General features: G+C 38.8%; 1 protein-coding gene across 25 annotated transcripts in view; it reads left to right on the top strand.

Annotated features, from left to right (window-relative positions):
* Positions 1-19,619, top strand: part of LOC118262006 (mucin-17) — a 45,152-nt gene that overhangs the window by 14,133 nt on the left and 11,400 nt on the right. For 4 of the 25 annotated variants that reach the window (XM_050701535.1, XM_050701545.1, XM_050701540.1 and 1 more), the window contains exons 3-21: positions 1,794-1,993; positions 2,716-2,824; positions 3,131-3,239; positions 3,326-3,445; positions 3,725-3,857; positions 4,388-4,466; positions 5,166-5,307; positions 5,536-5,644; positions 6,001-6,127; positions 6,463-6,553; positions 6,816-7,031; positions 7,409-7,532; positions 7,913-8,002; positions 8,111-8,223; positions 9,577-9,695; positions 10,850-10,950; positions 11,344-11,491; positions 11,935-12,075; positions 12,410-12,619. In XM_050701535.1, the coding sequence (XP_050557492.1) occupies positions 1,794-1,993; positions 2,716-2,824; positions 3,131-3,239; positions 3,326-3,445; positions 3,725-3,857; positions 4,388-4,466; positions 5,166-5,307; positions 5,536-5,644; positions 6,001-6,127; positions 6,463-6,553; positions 6,816-7,031; positions 7,409-7,532; positions 7,913-8,002; positions 8,111-8,223; positions 9,577-9,695; positions 10,850-10,950; positions 11,344-11,491; positions 11,935-12,075; positions 12,410-12,619 (2,481 nt within the window). Of the gene's footprint in view, positions 1-1,793; positions 1,994-2,715; positions 2,825-3,130; positions 3,240-3,325; positions 3,446-3,724; positions 3,858-4,387; positions 4,467-5,165; positions 5,308-5,535; positions 5,645-6,000; positions 6,128-6,462; positions 6,554-6,815; positions 7,032-7,408; positions 7,533-7,912; positions 8,003-8,110; positions 8,224-9,576; positions 9,696-10,849; positions 10,951-11,343; positions 11,492-11,934; positions 12,076-12,409; positions 12,620-12,966; positions 13,139-13,599; positions 13,695-14,497; positions 14,525-14,833; positions 14,876-14,976; positions 15,048-17,577; positions 18,680-19,619 lie in introns of all 25 variants that reach the window. The other 21 variants (XM_050701543.1, XM_050701538.1, XM_050701526.1 and 18 more) reach the window with 15 other exon arrangements.

Genomic DNA, 19,619 nt, shown 5'->3' with positions numbered 1-19,619 from the left:
AGTCGTCTTTGGGACTTATCGTAGACTGGCCTGTAGCCTTTTTACTCCGAAACAAAACTAAACGAAAGTTTAATTTTATTTATGTTGTTCTGCTCAGAGTTTTGTTTGTTCGAGATCTAAGAACGTAAAGTTCATACGCCATCCTTACGTCAATGCATGCTTACACTGGTATTATTTTAGTAACGTAACGCATTCAACATGGAACATTTGTGTACGCGCCTGGTATAGCGCCGCGTCACCAACCAATGACCGGGTTTAGGGTGTCAGACTGTTCACCTACACGATAAACGTCGGAAGTTTGTAGGCGTAAAGGTTGATCGTTACATCATTCATAGACATAATGCATTCAACTATAAAAGACAACTTTTGATTTTGACCATATTGGTACGTCTTATTTGCATTTAATTTCGAAAAAAGTGCGCAGTCTATAATTTCAAGGAAGTAAATCACTATAACAAAAAATTGATTGAACTAAGTTGGTACGTGATTCTTTGAAGTTTCTACAGTTTCTAGTAGCTCACTTCTGATTCATGCTTCCTAGTAATTTTATGTATTTCTTTATCAATGCCTTGCCATATTTCATTAACAAAGCCACTTCCTCAATAATGAATAAAATATGTACATAATGCAAACATCGGGTGAATGTCTTCGTCGACGAGGCCGATTCATTTGAATGTTTCTGCATTACTGTACTTGCTAATGCTAAACAAACGTGTATTGCGTGCATTGTGCGGCGCGTGGGCAGCGATCGATGCCTTTGGTTCAAGTTATAGGCGAATGGTTCGACGATGCTCACATCTCTATTTTTGTGGGCAACATGTTTTATTCCTCTCACTATCTAAAAGTCTGGAACGCGAATGTTGCTTCTAAAAACTTTAAGGAAATGACTAAGATGGGCATAACTTTAACTATGTCTCATTAATTATTATCTTGTAATGGTTTACCTGATTGATTTTCGTTAGTTCCCCTAAGACCACATGGGCATGTATCGTTAACTTCCTGCAACTTAAATTTGCCTACCGTTACCGAACGCATACCGTTCTTCCGTTTGTCGACGGATAAACATTTAAGCAGCTAAAAATAGCTTTAGTCCGCATTTTAAACAGTCATTTAGTACTCTTTAAATAGGCGACCGGATTCACTTTTTAAAATAGTTATTCTACGCATTACGTTTTACTAGAGATGCTTGTACTATTCGTGTCATAGTGGTTATATTTGTAGGGGGTACTGGACAATTTAACTAATTTAAGAGCCCTAGTTTCAGCTGTTGCTGTAATGATCTTGTTGACATTTACAATACAGTTTTGATGTAAATCTGAGCTATACAAGTTATGTAAAGAATTAATAGTACCTACTGACAGTATTGAAAGCATTGATATAGGTACATTCTTTAAATGTACACTTTCAATCCACACAAGTTTTACTCTCTTCTGAAAGAACAGAGTTCGCTTATTAATTGCACTGTTCACAATAAAGTGGTGTGCGTTTCCGTGACGCATCGATTTGCTTTATCATTTTAAACCTCGACGCTAATCATTTAAGTAAATTGAATCGTTTTAGCTGCGACCACTTCTTGTTTGACGCTTAATTTCTGTACAATGACTTCAGGAATTGCTGCACAAAGGATGATATTGAGGATTATAACTCGTTTCTGTGTAATGAAATAACGGATTAGAATACATAGCAGTTTATCAGTTAACTGAGAATATATGATTTCTTACTTATTTCTTTAAGTACTTAAGTAAAGCTGAAGTTGTACCTGTTCACTTAGCATTTATGAATATGTATTACAGATTCGATATAGTGAGAAAACTAGGTCAAGGCACGTACGGTAAAGTGCAGCTGGGTATCAACAAGAAGACGGGCCAGGAGGTGGCCATCAAAACTATCAAGAAATGCAAGATCGAGTCCGAGGCTGATCTCATACGCATTCGGCGTGAAGTGCAGATTATGTCTTCTGTCAGACATCCAAATATTGTACATATTTATGAAGGTATGTTCCCAACAATGTTATTTATACTGTAACCCAAACACTACACATTTTATGGCTAACTGCAAGTGTGAGATAACTCAAACGCCGAAAAAAAACGGAGAGGTCAATGTATCTTTTTCAACTCCAGACAACGCAGTTTATTGTCAACTGCTGTATCGTTAAACTGTCTGGACGAATCCATTTCAATACAAAAGTATACACTTCTTTAAACTAGTCCACTTTAGTACTATAACTATTCAAAACTTCCACATGATCGATGAGACACTATCAACATAAAGCAGTCATATTAAATTCCGCAGTCATTTTCTTTGACGTAAGTAATGTTTCATCGTATTATTACGATCTAAATACCGCAGTAACAAGACAAAGACAACTGTAAAGTACTATCAATCGGTGCCAAATCATTTTGTATTGTATCTTTTGTCGATAGTTTCTTATAGTGCCATCTGAGTTTAGAGCAATATGGCGTGCTGTGCAACTGTAATATTGTTGTGACTAGGATTTAATGCTCTTCTTCTAATGCTAAATGGCTTTTCAGCAGTTGTTATATTATATTTCGAGCTAGTTGCACTAGCACGGCAGTACAGATTAGACCTCGGTCTAAAGTCTAAAACAGTAACCTTCTATTAGATTAGCAACATCCTCACTACCGTATCCTTTTACTTCGATATTTCCTTGTAACAACCAACAAAATGTTACGTTATATTAATATTGTGTTTCAGTATTTGAAAACAGTGAAAAGATGATCCTTGTGATGGAGTACTGCTCAGGCGGAGAACTCTATGACTACCTAAGCCAGAAAAAAGTATTACAAGAGGACGAGGCAAGGAGGTCAGTTGGTGGTTTTATTTTTATGTGTATTTTACTTTTTAAGCGATTTTTTTATAAGATGAGACGGGATAACGTGTACAAACATAGCCTGATGGAAAACAAGAGGCTTCGCCCACCAGCGGAGGTACAAATGCGTGCCTGATCTGTTGAGGGTTTGGGAATTGGGGATTCAAACACAAAGCAAGAGTTGTATCACGCCTGTTTTCTGTGAAGCCGTGGTATTACTGTGGTTGAGCCAGCCCATTCATATTAAGGCATGACTCTCTCTTGACGATTGTGAGTAACAATGTATTGTGATTGTTTCAGGTTATTCCGACAGATCGCAACAGCTGTATACTATTGCCATATACATAAAATCTGCCATAGAGATTTAAAATTGGAGAATGTTTTATTAGATGATACTGGTAGTGCTAAGGTTGGTACAAAAATTTATAATATTTACATTTCTATAGAGAATCTATATTACTTATTGATATTATAACGAATGTGTATTGTTCATAGATTGCTGACTTCGGTCTGTCAAACGTTTTCAAAGAGACGTCTCTGCTATCGACGTTCTGTGGTTCTCCTTTATACGCGTCTCCGGAAATCGTTAAAGGAACGCCATACATAGGTCCAGAGGTACGTAAAATAAAAATCGACATCTTTAAGATTATTTAGAAAAGACATTAAGTTAGCGTTTACTTAAGTAAATCTTCTAAAGTAGTCTTAAGTTGGATTGAATACTACCGTCGTTCGTCGTCGCGTCCGCACACGCTTCTTATGAGGAAGAGTTCTTCTGTGACTTGAAACTAGTAGAGCTTTTCTCAATATTTTACATGAATAAACCGTTATTTTTAATTAATTTAGTAATTATGTCTATCACGATAGTTATACTTAATGTGAATATCATCTTTCCAGGTGGACTGCTGGTCGCTGGGTGTACTTCTTTATACTCTAGTCTACGGAGCCATGCCATTTGATGGCTCCAACTTCAAACGTCTAGTCCGACAGATCAGTAATGGAGATTATTATGAACCTAGGAACCCGTCGAGTAAGTTCTTTTTTATCTGTTCTTTATAAAAATGGTAACTACTAAACATTAATGTCGGGTTTCGCAAAGCGTTTTGGGTTTTCCACATCTAAAATTCTCAATAATATAACACAGCGCAGCAATGGTCGGTCTTTATAAAATAAACAATACACGTATGTATTCGATATTCGGTATAGGTCTACCGTAAGCTAATTTACATTTTAAGTGATTGAGGCTCGTTTTGGAGATGGCATTATTCTTTACGAGCCTCCAAACTGTGATTTATGATGGTCAAGAATCATTTCGTCTTATATCAATCATTTAAGTTTCTATTATACTGGAGGCTTAATTATTTTTTGCTTAAATTCAATATTATGCAAACATTCTGTCTTGCTGCTGTCTTGGCAGAGATCTTTTAAAGTCGATGATAAAAGTAATGTAACAAATGTCAATCACCAGTAATCTCCATAAACACAGTAAATAGCAAATATCCTCCATAAATGTTGACTGAATATGCTTCGTCTATTAAAGCCGTATATTGAAATTTCCAGGCGCATCACCTTTGATTCGCGACATGCTCACAGTTGACCCGCTGAAGCGCGCTGACATCGCCTATATTTGTGATAATCCGTAAGTAACTTGTATTTTATCATCAATCATTATGTTCGCCCTCCCATTTTGGATAATCAGTGAAGTGAAAAGTTTATATACTTACTTATACAGAACAATATATGAGATTCGAATGGTTAGATTAGACATGCAGAAAATATTTTTGTTTATTCTTTTGAAGGTTAATCTTGGGAAATACCAGCCATATTACAATGTGCATCTGGTATCTAAATATCTAATCATTAACAGGTGCAATGTAATCTAGTTACATCGCGTTACTTTACGATATTTACAAACAGAATGTGCAGTTGAAATCCGTTAGATTTTTTATGGGATGGGATGAGAAACGTGAGGATTGGACTTCTGGTTACATCATTTACATAGCGATACATATCGCAAGCGTTGTTTTGCTCCGATTTTCTGTGAGGTTTTTTTTTATTTTCACTTATAAAGTCGCGTTTTTTAGTTTTTTAAATTACCTTTTTTATTATGGTCGGAGGGAGGAAAAACAAGCGATTGAGAGGGCTCAATCGCTTGTTTTTTTTTTTATTGTTGGGCTTTTGCATGAATCACATGGCGAAACATATTACAAGCGTTGTTTTGGTTTTCTATGAGATCATGAGTTACTCCAATCAAGCCGACCATTTCGTGCAGAAACATGGCTCTCCCACGTGAAGAAGTTAAAGAGTTCATTAGTTAATCAACACCTTTATCCTACAGATGGGTGAATCTAGGCTGCGAGACCTCTTGCTTAGAGGAAGCGGAGGCTCTGGCGGCACAGACACCCGTGCGGTTGGACCTGCTACTGTCGCTAGCCCCCGCTGCGCCTTCCAATTCCAACTCCGTCATGGTGCCGGATGAGGTAAATTATGACAAATATTTTATTGCAATTACACCAAAAAAGAATTGCGACTAAAACGTCTAAATGTTTATGCTTTTCTCAAATGTGTAATATTGAATATGTTTTAAATATAATAACTTTCATGCCTTGAGGAAAAATCGTTTTACATTATTTTTTTTAGTCAGAAACTAGGTGCTTTGTCCTTTTTGTAATAGACAAGATATTTATCAAACATTTTATGTTGTTCAGGCTGAAATGGGTCCGGAAGAGAGTGGCACAGATCTGACAAGCTCAACGTCGATGGCTCACATTGAGCCCAGCAACTCTGCCGAGAAGAGGATCCTGGAGTTGGTAGCAGGTTGGTCATCATACTGATTCTCTTACATTCAACAATAAAGTTCTATTAGGTACAGAGTTGCAAATCTAAGAGGAACTTATAGCGGGGGTCTTGATGTGAGCAGGTGTATTAAACTGTCATCAGTCAATTCATGTGAAATCTAACGACTGTTTACACCAACCGATAGACCATCCCCTAACTAAAAGTTAGTTATGCACACCTCAAGTCTCCGTCCTGGTAGAAGGCCTCCTTTTGTTTAATACTTTTACCTATTTACCTGACACTTAATCACACTTATAACCACAAAATGCTTATAAAACATTCTTAAACCTACTGGGTACTAGAGGATGATTTTAATGAGAACGTTTAATGTTCAGAGGGCGGTGAAGACGCGATAAAGCCGTCGCCGACTCGCACCATCGTGTCGGCCACAGACAACAAACGCAAGCTGGAGCTCGCCATGTCCGCCAGTGGACTGCAGAAGAAGAAGGAAAGAGTGGCCAGGTCAGTAACATAGACAGTTAAATATTTATTTATGAATTATTGAGCAATAGTCCTTCACTTTGAATGTCTTTCAGCAAGCAACCTTTTGTGGTTCTTACCTATTATTAAATTTTCAATTAGTTTGACTTGAAAAGATCCATAAAAGGTTGCAAGTTGCAAGAGAAAATATATATTGCTATTACGATAATGGAAAGTATAACTAAACGTAACTCTAATCAAACAAAATATTGTTCATTTTATCATTAACATTTATATGCCTTTAGCAGAATATATATTCTTTATTAATTCCTTTTTTATTGCTCGAAGTTGCTTAATGAATGTTTGTTTTGTTTCAGTTGTGCAAGCATTGCGCAAGCTCCGGTGCTGCCTGAAGAATCGTCTCCCGAAATACTTCCCACCGACGAACCGACTCTGGCTGATGACACGGTAAAGAAATATTTTACGTAGGAATTATTACTCATTTCGTCAGTTAAATGTAAATATCTAACGCCACTCACTCGAAGAATGAGAGTGTATGATTGTATGTTTTTTTCTACTTTACGGGACTAGTAATATACTAGCTAGAATACATATGTATTTCATTATCATTAAATCATGTAAATAGTACCCGTCCACTGCTAATCAAAGTCCACCACTTTGAAAACTACCTACTTTGGTATCTAATAATAAAATTTGTTCCTATTCCTAGGCAATACAACCAAATCTGAAGTCATCAGCGACGATCACAATTCAACCAGCACCAGTCGAGTTAGTGAGGGACTTGACGAAGGACATCGTGAAGGAGCCGCCAAAGGAAGAGGAGCCTGTTGAGAAGCCAGCCAAGCCACGTGTTACCATCAAGAAGAAGACCTCTCCCACCAAGACTGTGGAGGAAAAACCTGCAGAGAAAGTTGAAGAGGTTAAGGTACGTGGATGATTTTAGACATTTAAGTACTACATTTTCTTAATGGAGCATACTGAATGCGTAGAAGTGTACGTACCACTACGAGTAATGTATGAAACAAAGTGCAAATTTCTTTTACGTTAACGCGACCTACTACTACTTTAATGATGTTCGGTGCTCTGATTGGCCTGCTCCAAGTTAATCAACCAATTAGGAGGCTTAACGACCTTTCGATCGCGTTAATGTAAAGCAAGCTCCGTTTAGGCGCTCTGTATGTTGACGCATACATCTGCGTTATGCAAGCATTGTGTCCTATTTTATTCAGTTTCATCTATTACAACTTAGTGGTATCATAACATTATAAAAGAAATATTTTTAACACATTATCTTTGTCCCAGCAGCCGCAAGAAGACACCAAGCAGGGCGCGGTTGCGACTGCGGCGGACAAGTTGACGTCACTGTCTATTGCACAACAACCGCCTGCCAACCAGACGCCCAAACCTAAGAAACTATCTATACCAGGTACAATATGTCTACATCAAACTTGTTACTTGTTGAATGTACTTTATTTATCCTCTATTAAAATAAGAAAAGTGGGGTATTATATTGTATATGTGCTCCCCTGTCTACCCTTTTGGTGGTTAAAAGGCGTGATGTCATGTATCTAGCCTTTTTTTTTCTGAGGGGGAAAATCATCCAATGACTTCTCCCGCCTTGGGCGAGGCGAGAGGGAGTGTCAGACTCTTACTGACTAAAAACCGCCCCGTTCCTTCTCCTGCTTTTCGAGCCGGAGCCCCGGTAAACCCGCTAGGTAGTCCGCAGCTCCGAATCAGGATGTATCTAGCCTAAAGTTTCTATATATACCAGAAGAATAATTATTTTCTTGTACTTTCTTTTACCAGGTGGCAATGTCGGAAGCTTCAAAGACCAGTTCGAGAGGCGAGCTTCTCTTACAACTGCTCCTGAAATCAAACGCAACATATCTAAACCAGGTAATTTCCAGCTTATTAACTTGAATTAAAGTCACTTGAATCTATTTCTGATCATTGTAAATTGAACTCTAAGAGGTCACTTATAAAGTACATTTTTATTGTTCACAGTCGTTTCTAAGATCGCTAAGCCCAAAGCACAGAGTGAAGACCGAGAGTTGCCTGCGAAGACGCCAGATAACGGCACTGTTCGACTGCAACAAATTGGCATTGAGCCTTCACAGGTAACAAATACACACATGAACTTATACTATATTTACTACTAAATTGTCTGAGATTTTGCAGTTTTCCTATGGGACGTTGCATTTTATCGTATTGTTCTATATCGATTAAAATAATAAAGTTTGTAGTACCCATGTTTCATACAAAAACACAAAAAATAAATTACTCATCCTACTTTAGAGGATCTGTTAAAAGTTATTCTAAAGACGAAGTTAGTTAGTCAGTTTAAATTGACTGATAATGTTACCTTGAAAAGCATCAAATAAATAAGATCGATAAATGTCATTGAAGGCACAATATCAATAAGAATGATTCATTAGACATCGTAAAATGCAAATTTCTATACTAAACACTACCTTGTATGCAACAATATATAGTCAGTGTACCTCTATAAATAGCTGCGTGATATTCTTGTGCGATAAAACACAAAAGGTAGGCTAATAAAAGATTCAAATGAAACCGTTAATTGATTCATTACACGAAATTGGCATGAGGTGCTAATGAATCATTTTACTGCAATCCAACTTTGAATCTATGCATGCATTTGATACCGATATATCGGCGATATTGTTAGTTAACCGATTTAGGTATCGGAATCGACGACATTAATTTTCGAGTACTCTACTTCTATGAGGGCTGCTTGTTAATCTGTACAGTCTGTGGTTTCATAAGTATCAGTAATAAAATAAAAATAGTTCTTATTTCATCGTTTGTTATCCTTACTCTATCTGACTGTCCATAAAGCGCATAATTTATTCTTATTGCACGGAAGGACTTAATTTTATGATAATTATAATAGGTATGTAGCGAGACAGGCTAGACTAATACACTTCCATAAAATCCTTGCAACAAACCTCCGATTTCAATTCAAAATCTTCATTTATTAGTTAGATCTATAGAATTTCTATAAAAAATTAGAACCTATCCAGTGATTTTGATATAAATCGGTGATTAAAATCTGCAGTTAGAGTGACGGATCGAAAAGGAACCAAAATCATTAATATTTACGAGTCACAAACGCCAATAGAATGACGTGTCATATAAAGTTAGTAACTCATTTAATTATAAACAAAACACGTGCTTTGGTCAGCAGATAATGCCACACCTACGACCATTGCATCTTTGGCGCCCTCGATCATTTTATTATGGGGCATAGGCTGAGATAGACGCACACTATACACTATAGAAACTAGTCTATAAACATAATTTTATAGCCCTATAGTTTCTTACATACCTCACTTGTTCAAATAAAACTTAATTATATTGATTAAAAGTTCTTATTCGCTTATTTCCTAATCATTATGACAAAGTCGCGTAAGGTTGTGTGTTACAAGTCGTATGTGTACTTGTCGCAGAGTCATACAGAGGCGGAACGTGAGACAAACCTCCGCAGTGGTGTCAAGAAGACCGAGAGCGAACCTTCACACAGCTCCACTTCGGTAGACCCTGCTGTGCTCCTGCAAGATGCTAGAAGGTTAGTACTGTAGAACTGCAATCAAGTTTCCTACATGGTCAGCAACACATTCTTGCTACCTTTTGTGAATCTGGTGTTACACGTGTACTTAGGTTGCCGTGATCATTTAACATCAGACAACCCTATAGAACTCTAAGGGTCGATTTTTATAAACAGATACTTCTTAACTGTAGAATAAAATTGACATTTAATAGTTTTTAGTATGGAAGAATGGTCAAATCTATATATTAATACGTGATGCAAAAACTTTCGGAACATTTTTACGAAAATTGCGCGGACGTAGGAGCATAAAATTTGGTACACTTATAGTTTATGTGTAGGAGAAGTGAAAAATGCTAATATTTTTCAAAAATAATGCTTATAAAGTACATTAAATCAATAAATAAAACATTACACACACTACCATGCATAGCATCGTATTTGACAAAATGTCAAAATTGATAGACATTGCGATGATATTCTCACGTCTCATATGAAAAGAGGTTTCTCATTGAAGGAGGTTTGGTTATTCATGATCCGCCGGAATATATTAATTTGAATTTCACAAAACTAATAGCAATTTGTTAAATAAAAATTATCCTTGAACGTATGGAAAGTGGTATTGTAAATTAAATCGTATATGGTCGAATTTCGACCACTAGGCGACCACTAGTATTACTAATTATTCCTCCGTTATAATTTATGTGGCGTTGAAAGAATCGGCCCTAAAAGGAAAAATACATGTTAAAAAATCCTTTTAATCATTTTTAACGTCAGACATAAACGTTGGAGAGAACTTTTGGATATTTTTGTGTCTTTTTGTATATAAGAATATATTTTGTAATCTAGGATTGGGAGATTTTACTTCTAAATCTTCCTAAAGAGTACAGGAGAAAATTCTGTTTATATTTATGTACAATGCGTGTAAATTCATACCAACCGCGAGTGCAAGTCGCATATTTATGACATTGTCAAGCCTATAAACAACAGGTAACGCGTCCACATTTCACAGTCATCGCAGAATTCGGCGCCATACACATTCCAACCTTACGTAAGGCAATACGTTAGTACGTGACAATGACGAATGCTGTTTTCTTATACATTCTGATTAATGCAGCTGCGACGGTGATGCCAAGTTATTTATTTTAATATGACTAATGTTAAACATTTCGTAGGAGTCTACAAAACTCTATGGCGAAGTTGGTTGAGGAGAAAGCCGGCGAAGAGAATCGTCGGCGCGCCGCCCGCGATATCATATCGTCTGCCATACGAACAGGTAACGCTAATTTTCATTATTATAAACTCTTTTTAATGTCGAAACTGTCGTGATTAATAGTTTAATGTCTTATAATATTAGTAATCTTACGTCAATGTTTGCATTCATGGCGAATTTTGTTGTGTACAGTTTAGATGTTTGTTGCAAGTAGAACGTAATTTACGATGTTTCTGATTTCTTTGTGTGTAACAAAATCAAATACTTTATTTTTATTCTAGTTTTATCATGATGCTTAGTTTGCATACCAATCCCAAATATTGGTTTTTCTAATCACCTTATTTCATCAGTGAAATTCATGATCGCACATGAATAGCAAAGTATGAAGTTACGTTTTGTGTAAAGCGATCAGTTTAAAAGAATATAAGTTACATGAAAGAGTAATGTGTCCCTTAGGCAAGCCCCCGATGCCGTACGGGCGGTCGTCGTCGGCGGGCGTGGCGTCGCTGGTGTCCCCGCCGGGCACGCCGCCCGCCGCGCAGCCCCCGCGCGTCTTCCGCACCGAGGCACAACATCGGGTCGAGGACCACAGGAACGCTAACAGGTACTTACCGACCACGGTACAGGTGGGCTATTAAGTAGGTAGACATAATGTGATACTTATGATTCTGATGTGATCTTAACCTAACTAGATTTTACGTGAAAATAATTAAAGTTTTAATAAAGTTTTTGCATATCCCAAATTTATTGTTCTTCGTCGACACACTCACATTACAGGATTTTCAGAAGCAGTATTCGTATTTATCGGTTCACTTCTTTGGCACCTATTGCGCTTTATTTCTTCAAGATTTTCTTGCGCTACAGAAATATCTTCTTAAAGTTCAAATCCTAATTTAGACGATGTAGGTATGTCATTGGGAGTTGTATGTTCAATATAGACGTCTTGTGGCTAATTTAATGATGGAAGAAATATACTGTTTTATACCGAACTCTTTATGCAATAGCAAGTTTCACTGGACATCACAAACCACTGCTTTATTGTTATAGTGCACGTGGCGTGTCAGTGGAGCGTATCATCCCGATCACAGTGGCGACGGAGGAGTCCCCTACGTCTCCCCCACCACCGCTACCTACAACTCCGGTACCTAAAGCTACACCCACAGCCGCGCCCAGGGTCACTCCGCTCAGGTCAGTTGATATTCATCCTTCTTTCATTCAAATTAGTTAATTAAAAAATAATTAGTTTCAAGTCACAATTAGACCCTTATTCGTGAATATCATTTCATTCTTGTTTTGATATTTAGAATATGGTCGGGGTTACATTGTTGCAGCTTGCGCACATGTTATAATATTATGATTATGATCATCGCCCCGTATTGGTGGACCATTGAATATAGGTCTCTAATAGAACGTAACTGAGCTCAATCCAACTAAAGAGTTCGACACTGCCTTTGCAATTGTTATTACGAGCATATCAAAACAATTCGGTAATTTGAATCAACAATATATTTCCATTATGTAGGCGGTTGACATCAACGGAGTCTGGCAGTGCTAGCGAGGCGTGCAGTAGTCCGGGCGAGCCCATCAAGAAGTCGGCGCGGGAGTTCATCATCCCCATCGCGGTGGAGGGCAAGGGCTACGTCACGCCCCGCCAGCGCAGCCTCGAGCCAGAGGCCACGCAGCACGTGCCCTCCGTGAGACACCATCGCGCCACCAAGCCTAGGCGCATCAGGTACTTGAGATTATTCATTTAAAAATATTCATTACATTAGTAAAGCTCTATTGGTGTACCATAATGACAGCTATTTTATTAAAAGTTTAATAACTGGTATCAAGTGTAATATTTATTCCCGAAGTTTTTCTCAAATCTTTGACACCCAAAAAGGTTGGTAACGCTCTTGTAGCTTCTCTGGTGTCCATAGACGGCGCCGATTGCTTACATTTGATTGTGATTCGTGTGCATTTCTATTCCATAAAAAACTCCTAAATTCCCAAAAATGTTATTTCATTTATCATAAAACATAGCATATTAAGGTTCAAGGACTTCAATCTAACTCAGCAAGTTTTTGCTATCCCCAGCAGCTTAGTGAGTGGCGGCGAGTCGGAGGAGGAAGAGGACGGCCACATGCACCGCCTGCGGCCCAGCCGCGCCGCGCGGGCCGAGTCCGTCAGCTCCGGGGAGGACGACGAGGAGGATGAGGGATTCCATCTACTCACTGCCGAGAACCTCTTCTCTACCTTACTGGACAGGGTAACACACACTTATACACACTAGTAGATCATATTATGTGATTGAAAACCTTGTCCAGATTATGATTAGATATATATAAAATGCTCAACTTACTTCTATGTTGTGATAGTCGTCAATACTCATTAATGTCTCTGTGGACCGGACAAGGCTTTCGTGACATGATAGAATCTTAATTACCAGAAACAGCCGATGCGTATTCATCTTGAGCCTCTTAACATCTTCAGCGCAAAAATACTGGTGGTAGTCCTTCTCTAGATCTTCTGATAAAGCTGTTCCTTTCGTGCTACATAAAAGTTTACAGTTAACACATTGAGGGTTATCGTACTAGTGTTCACCAGCCCAAGTTAGACTGTCAAATGACTTGACACTAGCAAATATTCTATTGGGTAATAGTTCTGAAGTTCAACTAGTGCCTTAAGTGGCCCTCATTAAGGCTTCTTCATGTCGGCATAACGTTCCAGGTGCGCGCACTAACGAATCGCCTCAACGGCGAGGAAGGTCCCGGCTTTAGTCAACACTCGCTATTCAACAACTTACAGTCGCCGTTCTTCAACAGGTAATAATCTGGCTATCTCACATTATATGGCTTAGCTATACAATCATACGCGGTCAACTGCATGTCTGTAACATTTGATACACGAAAATGTGCCTTAATATTACTATTGGAGTAATAACTAGGATACATTAAATGTTTTTTTTTTTCTAAATAATGCCATTACTATAATATGCAGTTGGCCGCAGTCTCAGATATCTTTATAACTTTAATTACTTAAAATTAAGACCTGATAAAACAGGTATCTTTTAAATTTCAACTAAAATGCTCATATACCTATATAAAATGGTGAACTGTTCAGCAATTAAATAAATTATAATTTTCCTTACTGATCTATTACATTTAGTAGTAAAAACTAAAAATAAATAAATACATTTGTGAGTTCTACTGAAACTGAATGAAAATAAAGCTTATTTTAGCATCATTGCTCCAAGAAAACTAAGGAACTTCTACATATAGGAGATGAATCAACCTATACCTTAATCTATTAAAGTTTTGGTCTAATGTACACTTCTAAGCTATTACAGTACCAAAACAAAATACTTTTTAATTTTTTTCGCTAACCTCTTAAGCTCCTATATGTAGAAAACTACATTCAAAGTTATGATTGCAACCATTTTTATTCATAAAGTTTGATTATAACAGGACACAATTTAATCAATAAACAAATTAACAATCATGCCTAATGTTAGTCATAAATTTTCATGAGATATAATCAATACTTTGATGGATACAAGTGGGTGCAGATTAACTAGTACTTTCATCATTATAATTCCGACTAAAATAATGTAATTTTATGCATGCAGCCCTCACTTACACCGGAGAAACTTATTGTGAGTATAACTCCTTAATTTTTTATTACATGCTACAGTAACACGATCACACTTACATTATTCCAGTACTTTTTAGTACTTTTTTAATTACAATAATTTAGTACATATTTGAATTAATGAGCATATGACGCCGAATATATTTGACGTCTGGTGGGTTCAATTCCTCCATATAATAAATAGAACGTAATTTTTTTTCTGTGGAGCTATAGAATTACACATTTTTTGATATTGTTTCTAAAAATATGAGCCGGCAGTCCACGGTCGAATTGTAAGTTTCTGAAAATATTTTATTATTATGATTACACGCAGCACTCATAGATATGTGGAAAGTAAAAGAAGTGTTTCTGAAACGTAAGTTTTATCTATAAATATTTTACAAAATTTTGACAAGATTTTTATTTAATACAAAATATAAATGTGATGGTTGAATAATGGTTGTGAAATTACTGCAGACGCGAGGGCTGGGGCCCGCGAGACATGCACACGGGCTTCGAGTCGATGTTCAAGCCGCGCCAGCCGCGAGGTGAGTCCGCCTTCCGCCGCCTGCACATAGCGCCCTAGTGCCTGGCGCTCTAGTGCCTAGCGCCCTAGTGCCTAGCGCCCTAGTGCCTAGCGCCCTAGTGCCTAGCGCCCTAGTGCCTAGCGCCCTAGTGCCTAGCGCCCTAGCGCCTAGTGCCGCCTGCTCCCACGCACGGGGAAAACGTTGCACACGCACGCCTAGCGCATGCCACACGCATTTGTTGCTGTAGTTCAAACAAAACATTACAATTTTTTATCTTTTTTGCCTTTTTATAAATCTCAGATTAGACAAAATTGATGTAAAATTTTTGTTTTTTTTTTTCAAGAATATTTTTTAGCTTTCGCATATTTTTTTATTGTGAATTATATTCAAGAAGTGAGTTCAGTTTTCAGTCAATGTTTTATACTTTTTGTAATTATGTTTATTGTACAATTTTGAATTGAATTTCTTTTCTAGTCCAACCACACTACGACAAACAGTTTATTGAACCAATATCACTGTACACTAAATAAGCACGTATTTTACTTACCTAGAAAATTTATATTAGAGATATTTTTCCAAATTATTTTGTAAAAACACTTGGTTGTTGTGTAAATTCCGTTTGGCAAAGCAGCATGCAAATCAATCCATCAATTGGTCCTTATTGCGAAGTGTTTTTATTTCATGTAATTTGTGCTAATGACTCATTACATGGAATGAAATAAAAGGTTCCATTCACATTTGTCATCAGTCCATCTGCTATTTGTGTGTAGTATAGCAATATTTTAGAATATCACTGATGTGAATTACAATAATTATTACAAATGAACAAAACGCACGACGTTATCAATTATATAATTAAACATTAGTACGAACAAAATAACGCACGACATTAGATTTATTGTTCAAAGTGGTGTGTTGAGAAACTACGAGTATACAATTTAAAACTGAAGGATGCCGACAGAGATGAAAGATCAAACTTTAATTTTGGTTTTGCATATTTTGCTACAATTCTTTTTTCTTTAAATATCAATTTTTTACACGTTTTTGTTTTTATTTGAGCAGAAGTTTTTTAAATCAAAAAAGCTTTTCCACAATAGTTTATTGTTGCTGACAAATGTTGTATGGTCCGTATGCTTCGGTAAGGTCACCGCGTCACCGTTGCACTGCAACTCGCAAGTAGTTAGCGCCGCCTCGCACGGTCAACGACACTCACACGAAAGCTAGCTTCACTAAAACAAATAAATTAACTATCAAACCATTCCATGAAGTAGCTCGGCCTCGAATACGCGCCTCCAACGAACTACAGTGACTATTGCCTCCGATGTTAGCGACGTTTTCCACCGTCGTCGGTTTTGTTTTCTTTTCTTTTTTCAATTAACATCAATGTCATATATGATAGACTATAAGGTAGCGTGGTCGAACAGACACGTGTATCTGCATAGTCCATTATATATTGTGTTCTTAGAGTTCATTAACAATGTTTTAATTAATAAAGTTAACATTGTTTGCATCGTAGTGTATTACTGTATTCAAATTGCATTCTTTGTGCAGGTGTTGACTTTCTCCTACCCGCTAACACTAGCAGGAAAATGTTGCGTTGTTCTCGATTATCATAAATTCAGTTATTTCAGTATTCAGTAGCGTTGCATGAAATGTACATACATGACATTTCACATGTCGCATCTCCTGTGCCACTGCAGTACATTTTTAAAAGACATTTTTACCAATTTAATTTTATTTATTTTTCAATTATCGAGAATTTTCAGTGGGGTATAAATATTGAGCAATAAGTATTGCGCGCCTGACAGTTAATCGATTTGTTCGTCGAGCGGTCACGGCATATAGGTGTGTAGCTAGTGGATGTGGTAGCACTGGACGCTCACGGGCCGGCTCGGGCTGCAGTGGCTGCAGTGGCTGGGTGCGGTAGTGAGCTTGTGTTGGTGTGGTTGCAGTTGGGTTGCGCGTTACACTGCATGCTCCGACCAAATCTTCACTTCACAGCGGCACCAGCGCCAACCACAAATCTGCCACAAACGCCACTCAAGAATAGGTACTAAACTATATTTATTTCTTCATTTATGTGTTTTGTGTTCCGCACGGTGCGCCGCGGCTGTTTACAGATCTAGAGATGCCTCTACTATGTGAAATACATCGCTGAAGCCATAATTTAGTACGCATTTGATCAATTACTATCCCTACAGAAGCAACATTTTAATGCATTCTTTTGTGATTTGTTTTCGCATTCTTAAAGCTTACCGTTTGATCTAATTTGACTAGTCAGTATGTAGTATTTGTAGACTATGTATTAACTTTTAACTGATCGCATCGATGTTTGCATCGTTCGTGAATTGATTCTGGGCCCACGAGGCTCCCTCAGTTCTGTATTCGAATCTCTCTATAAAGATCCAACCAGGAAGTTCCGCTCGTAGTTTCCCTTCGCTATCGATCGACGAGCGGACGCCAATCAGATTTGCAATATCGGCACTGTAAATACTCCATGACAGCGAGCGTTCTGCATGATCGAAACGTGTGTTTTTCGATTGAATTTCAGGTAGTAATAAGAAAACCGGTAAGCACCGTACCGGCCAACAAAACTCGGAATCGAACGTCGAAAGCGGACTAGACCTCTCGGACTTGGACCTGAGCTCGATCGAGTTCTCGGAGCGCGAGATGCGCGCGCTGTCGGGGCTGACGCCCGCACTGTCGCGCCGCCTGCAGCGCCAGCTCCTGGCGCACCTGCCGCCCGCCGCCGCGCGACAGCTGCGCCGCACGCTGTCGCTGCACGCGCCCGCGCCCCGCGTCGCACAGCCCGCGCGCTCGCTGTCCGCCGACCACGACCAGGCGCCCGCGCCCGCCGCTACGCCCGCGGAACCAGCCGACAGCCCCGCGACCCGCCGTCGCCGCCGGCCTCCGCGCCGCCCGCCGCCTCCACGCCCCCGCGGCCTCCACACCCCCGAGGTCGCCAAACCGACCACTCCTATTGAGGAGCCTCTGCCTTCCTCTGACCATCAGGACACTGTTAAAGAAACTAAAGAGGAAAGTCCGATGGACGCCGCTACACCACAGTTTTCAACACTTCCCCGGCCGCGAAGACGGTCCAGCTCACGAGAAGTGACTCCAATTCTGGCGACGATGGACGTGGAGTGTCCGTCTCCCAATTCACTCATGCGAGAACCCATCGTATCGCGTCCTCGCGAGCGACCACTACTTAGCAAATACTTGACTCCGGAGCGAACGTTTTCATTAGATGAGTCATACGGGTCGGATGGTGGCAGTGGCACTTCAGAGCCCAGCTATAGTTCATCGTACGGCAATACGGCGGCCGGAGCTGCGGGCGTGGGGCTAAGGCGACACTCATTACGCGTGGGTAGTGGCGACCAACCGCGCCGTCGCGTGTCGAGGTTCCTTCGTTCAGACTTTTTCGACCCTCCACCAGATGAAAATCTGTACGAGCGCCAAAGAAAAGAAAGAGAATTGGAAACCCAAAAAATCTTGCGAGAGATTAGAGAAAAGAGGAACAAATCACAAGAGGCAGCGGCTGCAAGAAGTCCCACCGACATAGCCGACGCCCCACCAGCATTTAGGGACGAAATTATTACTCCTAAGAAATCTCTCTCGCCTATTGGGCTCGTTACTGGAAAGGAACGTAGTAGGTCAAACACTCCGTTTTTCCCGATTCTCGACAACATCAAAGAAACCGCGGTGGATTCGTCCGCATCGACGTCGAACTCGAAACGATACACTAGTTTGGAAAGTGCAAGACAAAAATCAATTATTGATGAAAACATAAGTAATAAAGATTCCAGATTGATCCGACCCAAAAGCTACCCTGTGAAGACTTTAGATTCTATAGATGAACCCAGTGAAAATGTACTACCTGAAACTTCGTTAAGTAGGGATTACGATAGTAAAGAGAGGTCCTTGCCGAGGGAGTCAAAATTAATAAGACCGAAAAGTTACCCTGCAAGTAGTCCATCGCCTGAAAAAGTTTATATTAGTCGTAATGTTAAAAAAGAAGATTCTAAAGAAACTTCGCCAAAAGAAGAGACCATTAATCCCGACGTCAAGTCCGATATAGAAGTAAGTTTCAGTATTACTTTGCCTAGGAAAAAGCCTGAAGCAGTGACGAAACCTGATCCAGTGAAAAATGATATTAAGTTGGAAAATAATACCGATTCTAAATCGGTATCGGAATCAGAATCTAAACCTAGTGACGCTACTTTGTCTTTAAAAAAGTATAGTATTATCAAAAATAGAGATAGCGATAAGTCCGAATCTTCAGAAGTGAAAACAGAAAACAGTACAATAGTTCCCAACGGTGGACCATCGGTTGATGTAGCGAAGGTTACGTCTAACGGGGACACTAAGCATACGACAGTAGAACAGTCGACGAAAAAAGATGAAACAATTACAAAAACAGGTGACAATGAACAAACCGAAAAGAAAGGAACGGTAAAGAAAAAGATTATTAGGAAAGTTTCATCAAAATCTAAGACTGACATAGGAAACAACCAAGATACAAGTGATGCTAAAGTGACTTCGGAAAAGAAGAAAGTCACTAAGAAAGTGAAAGAAAAGGTTGCCGACGACGAT

Source organism: Spodoptera frugiperda, chromosome 20 (assembly GCF_023101765.2).
Source record: "Spodoptera frugiperda isolate SF20-4 chromosome 20, AGI-APGP_CSIRO_Sfru_2.0, whole genome shotgun sequence".
Taxonomy (NCBI): Eukaryota; Metazoa; Arthropoda; class Insecta; order Lepidoptera; family Noctuidae; genus Spodoptera; species Spodoptera frugiperda.
This window is presented reverse-complemented; position numbering and strand designations above follow the sequence as displayed.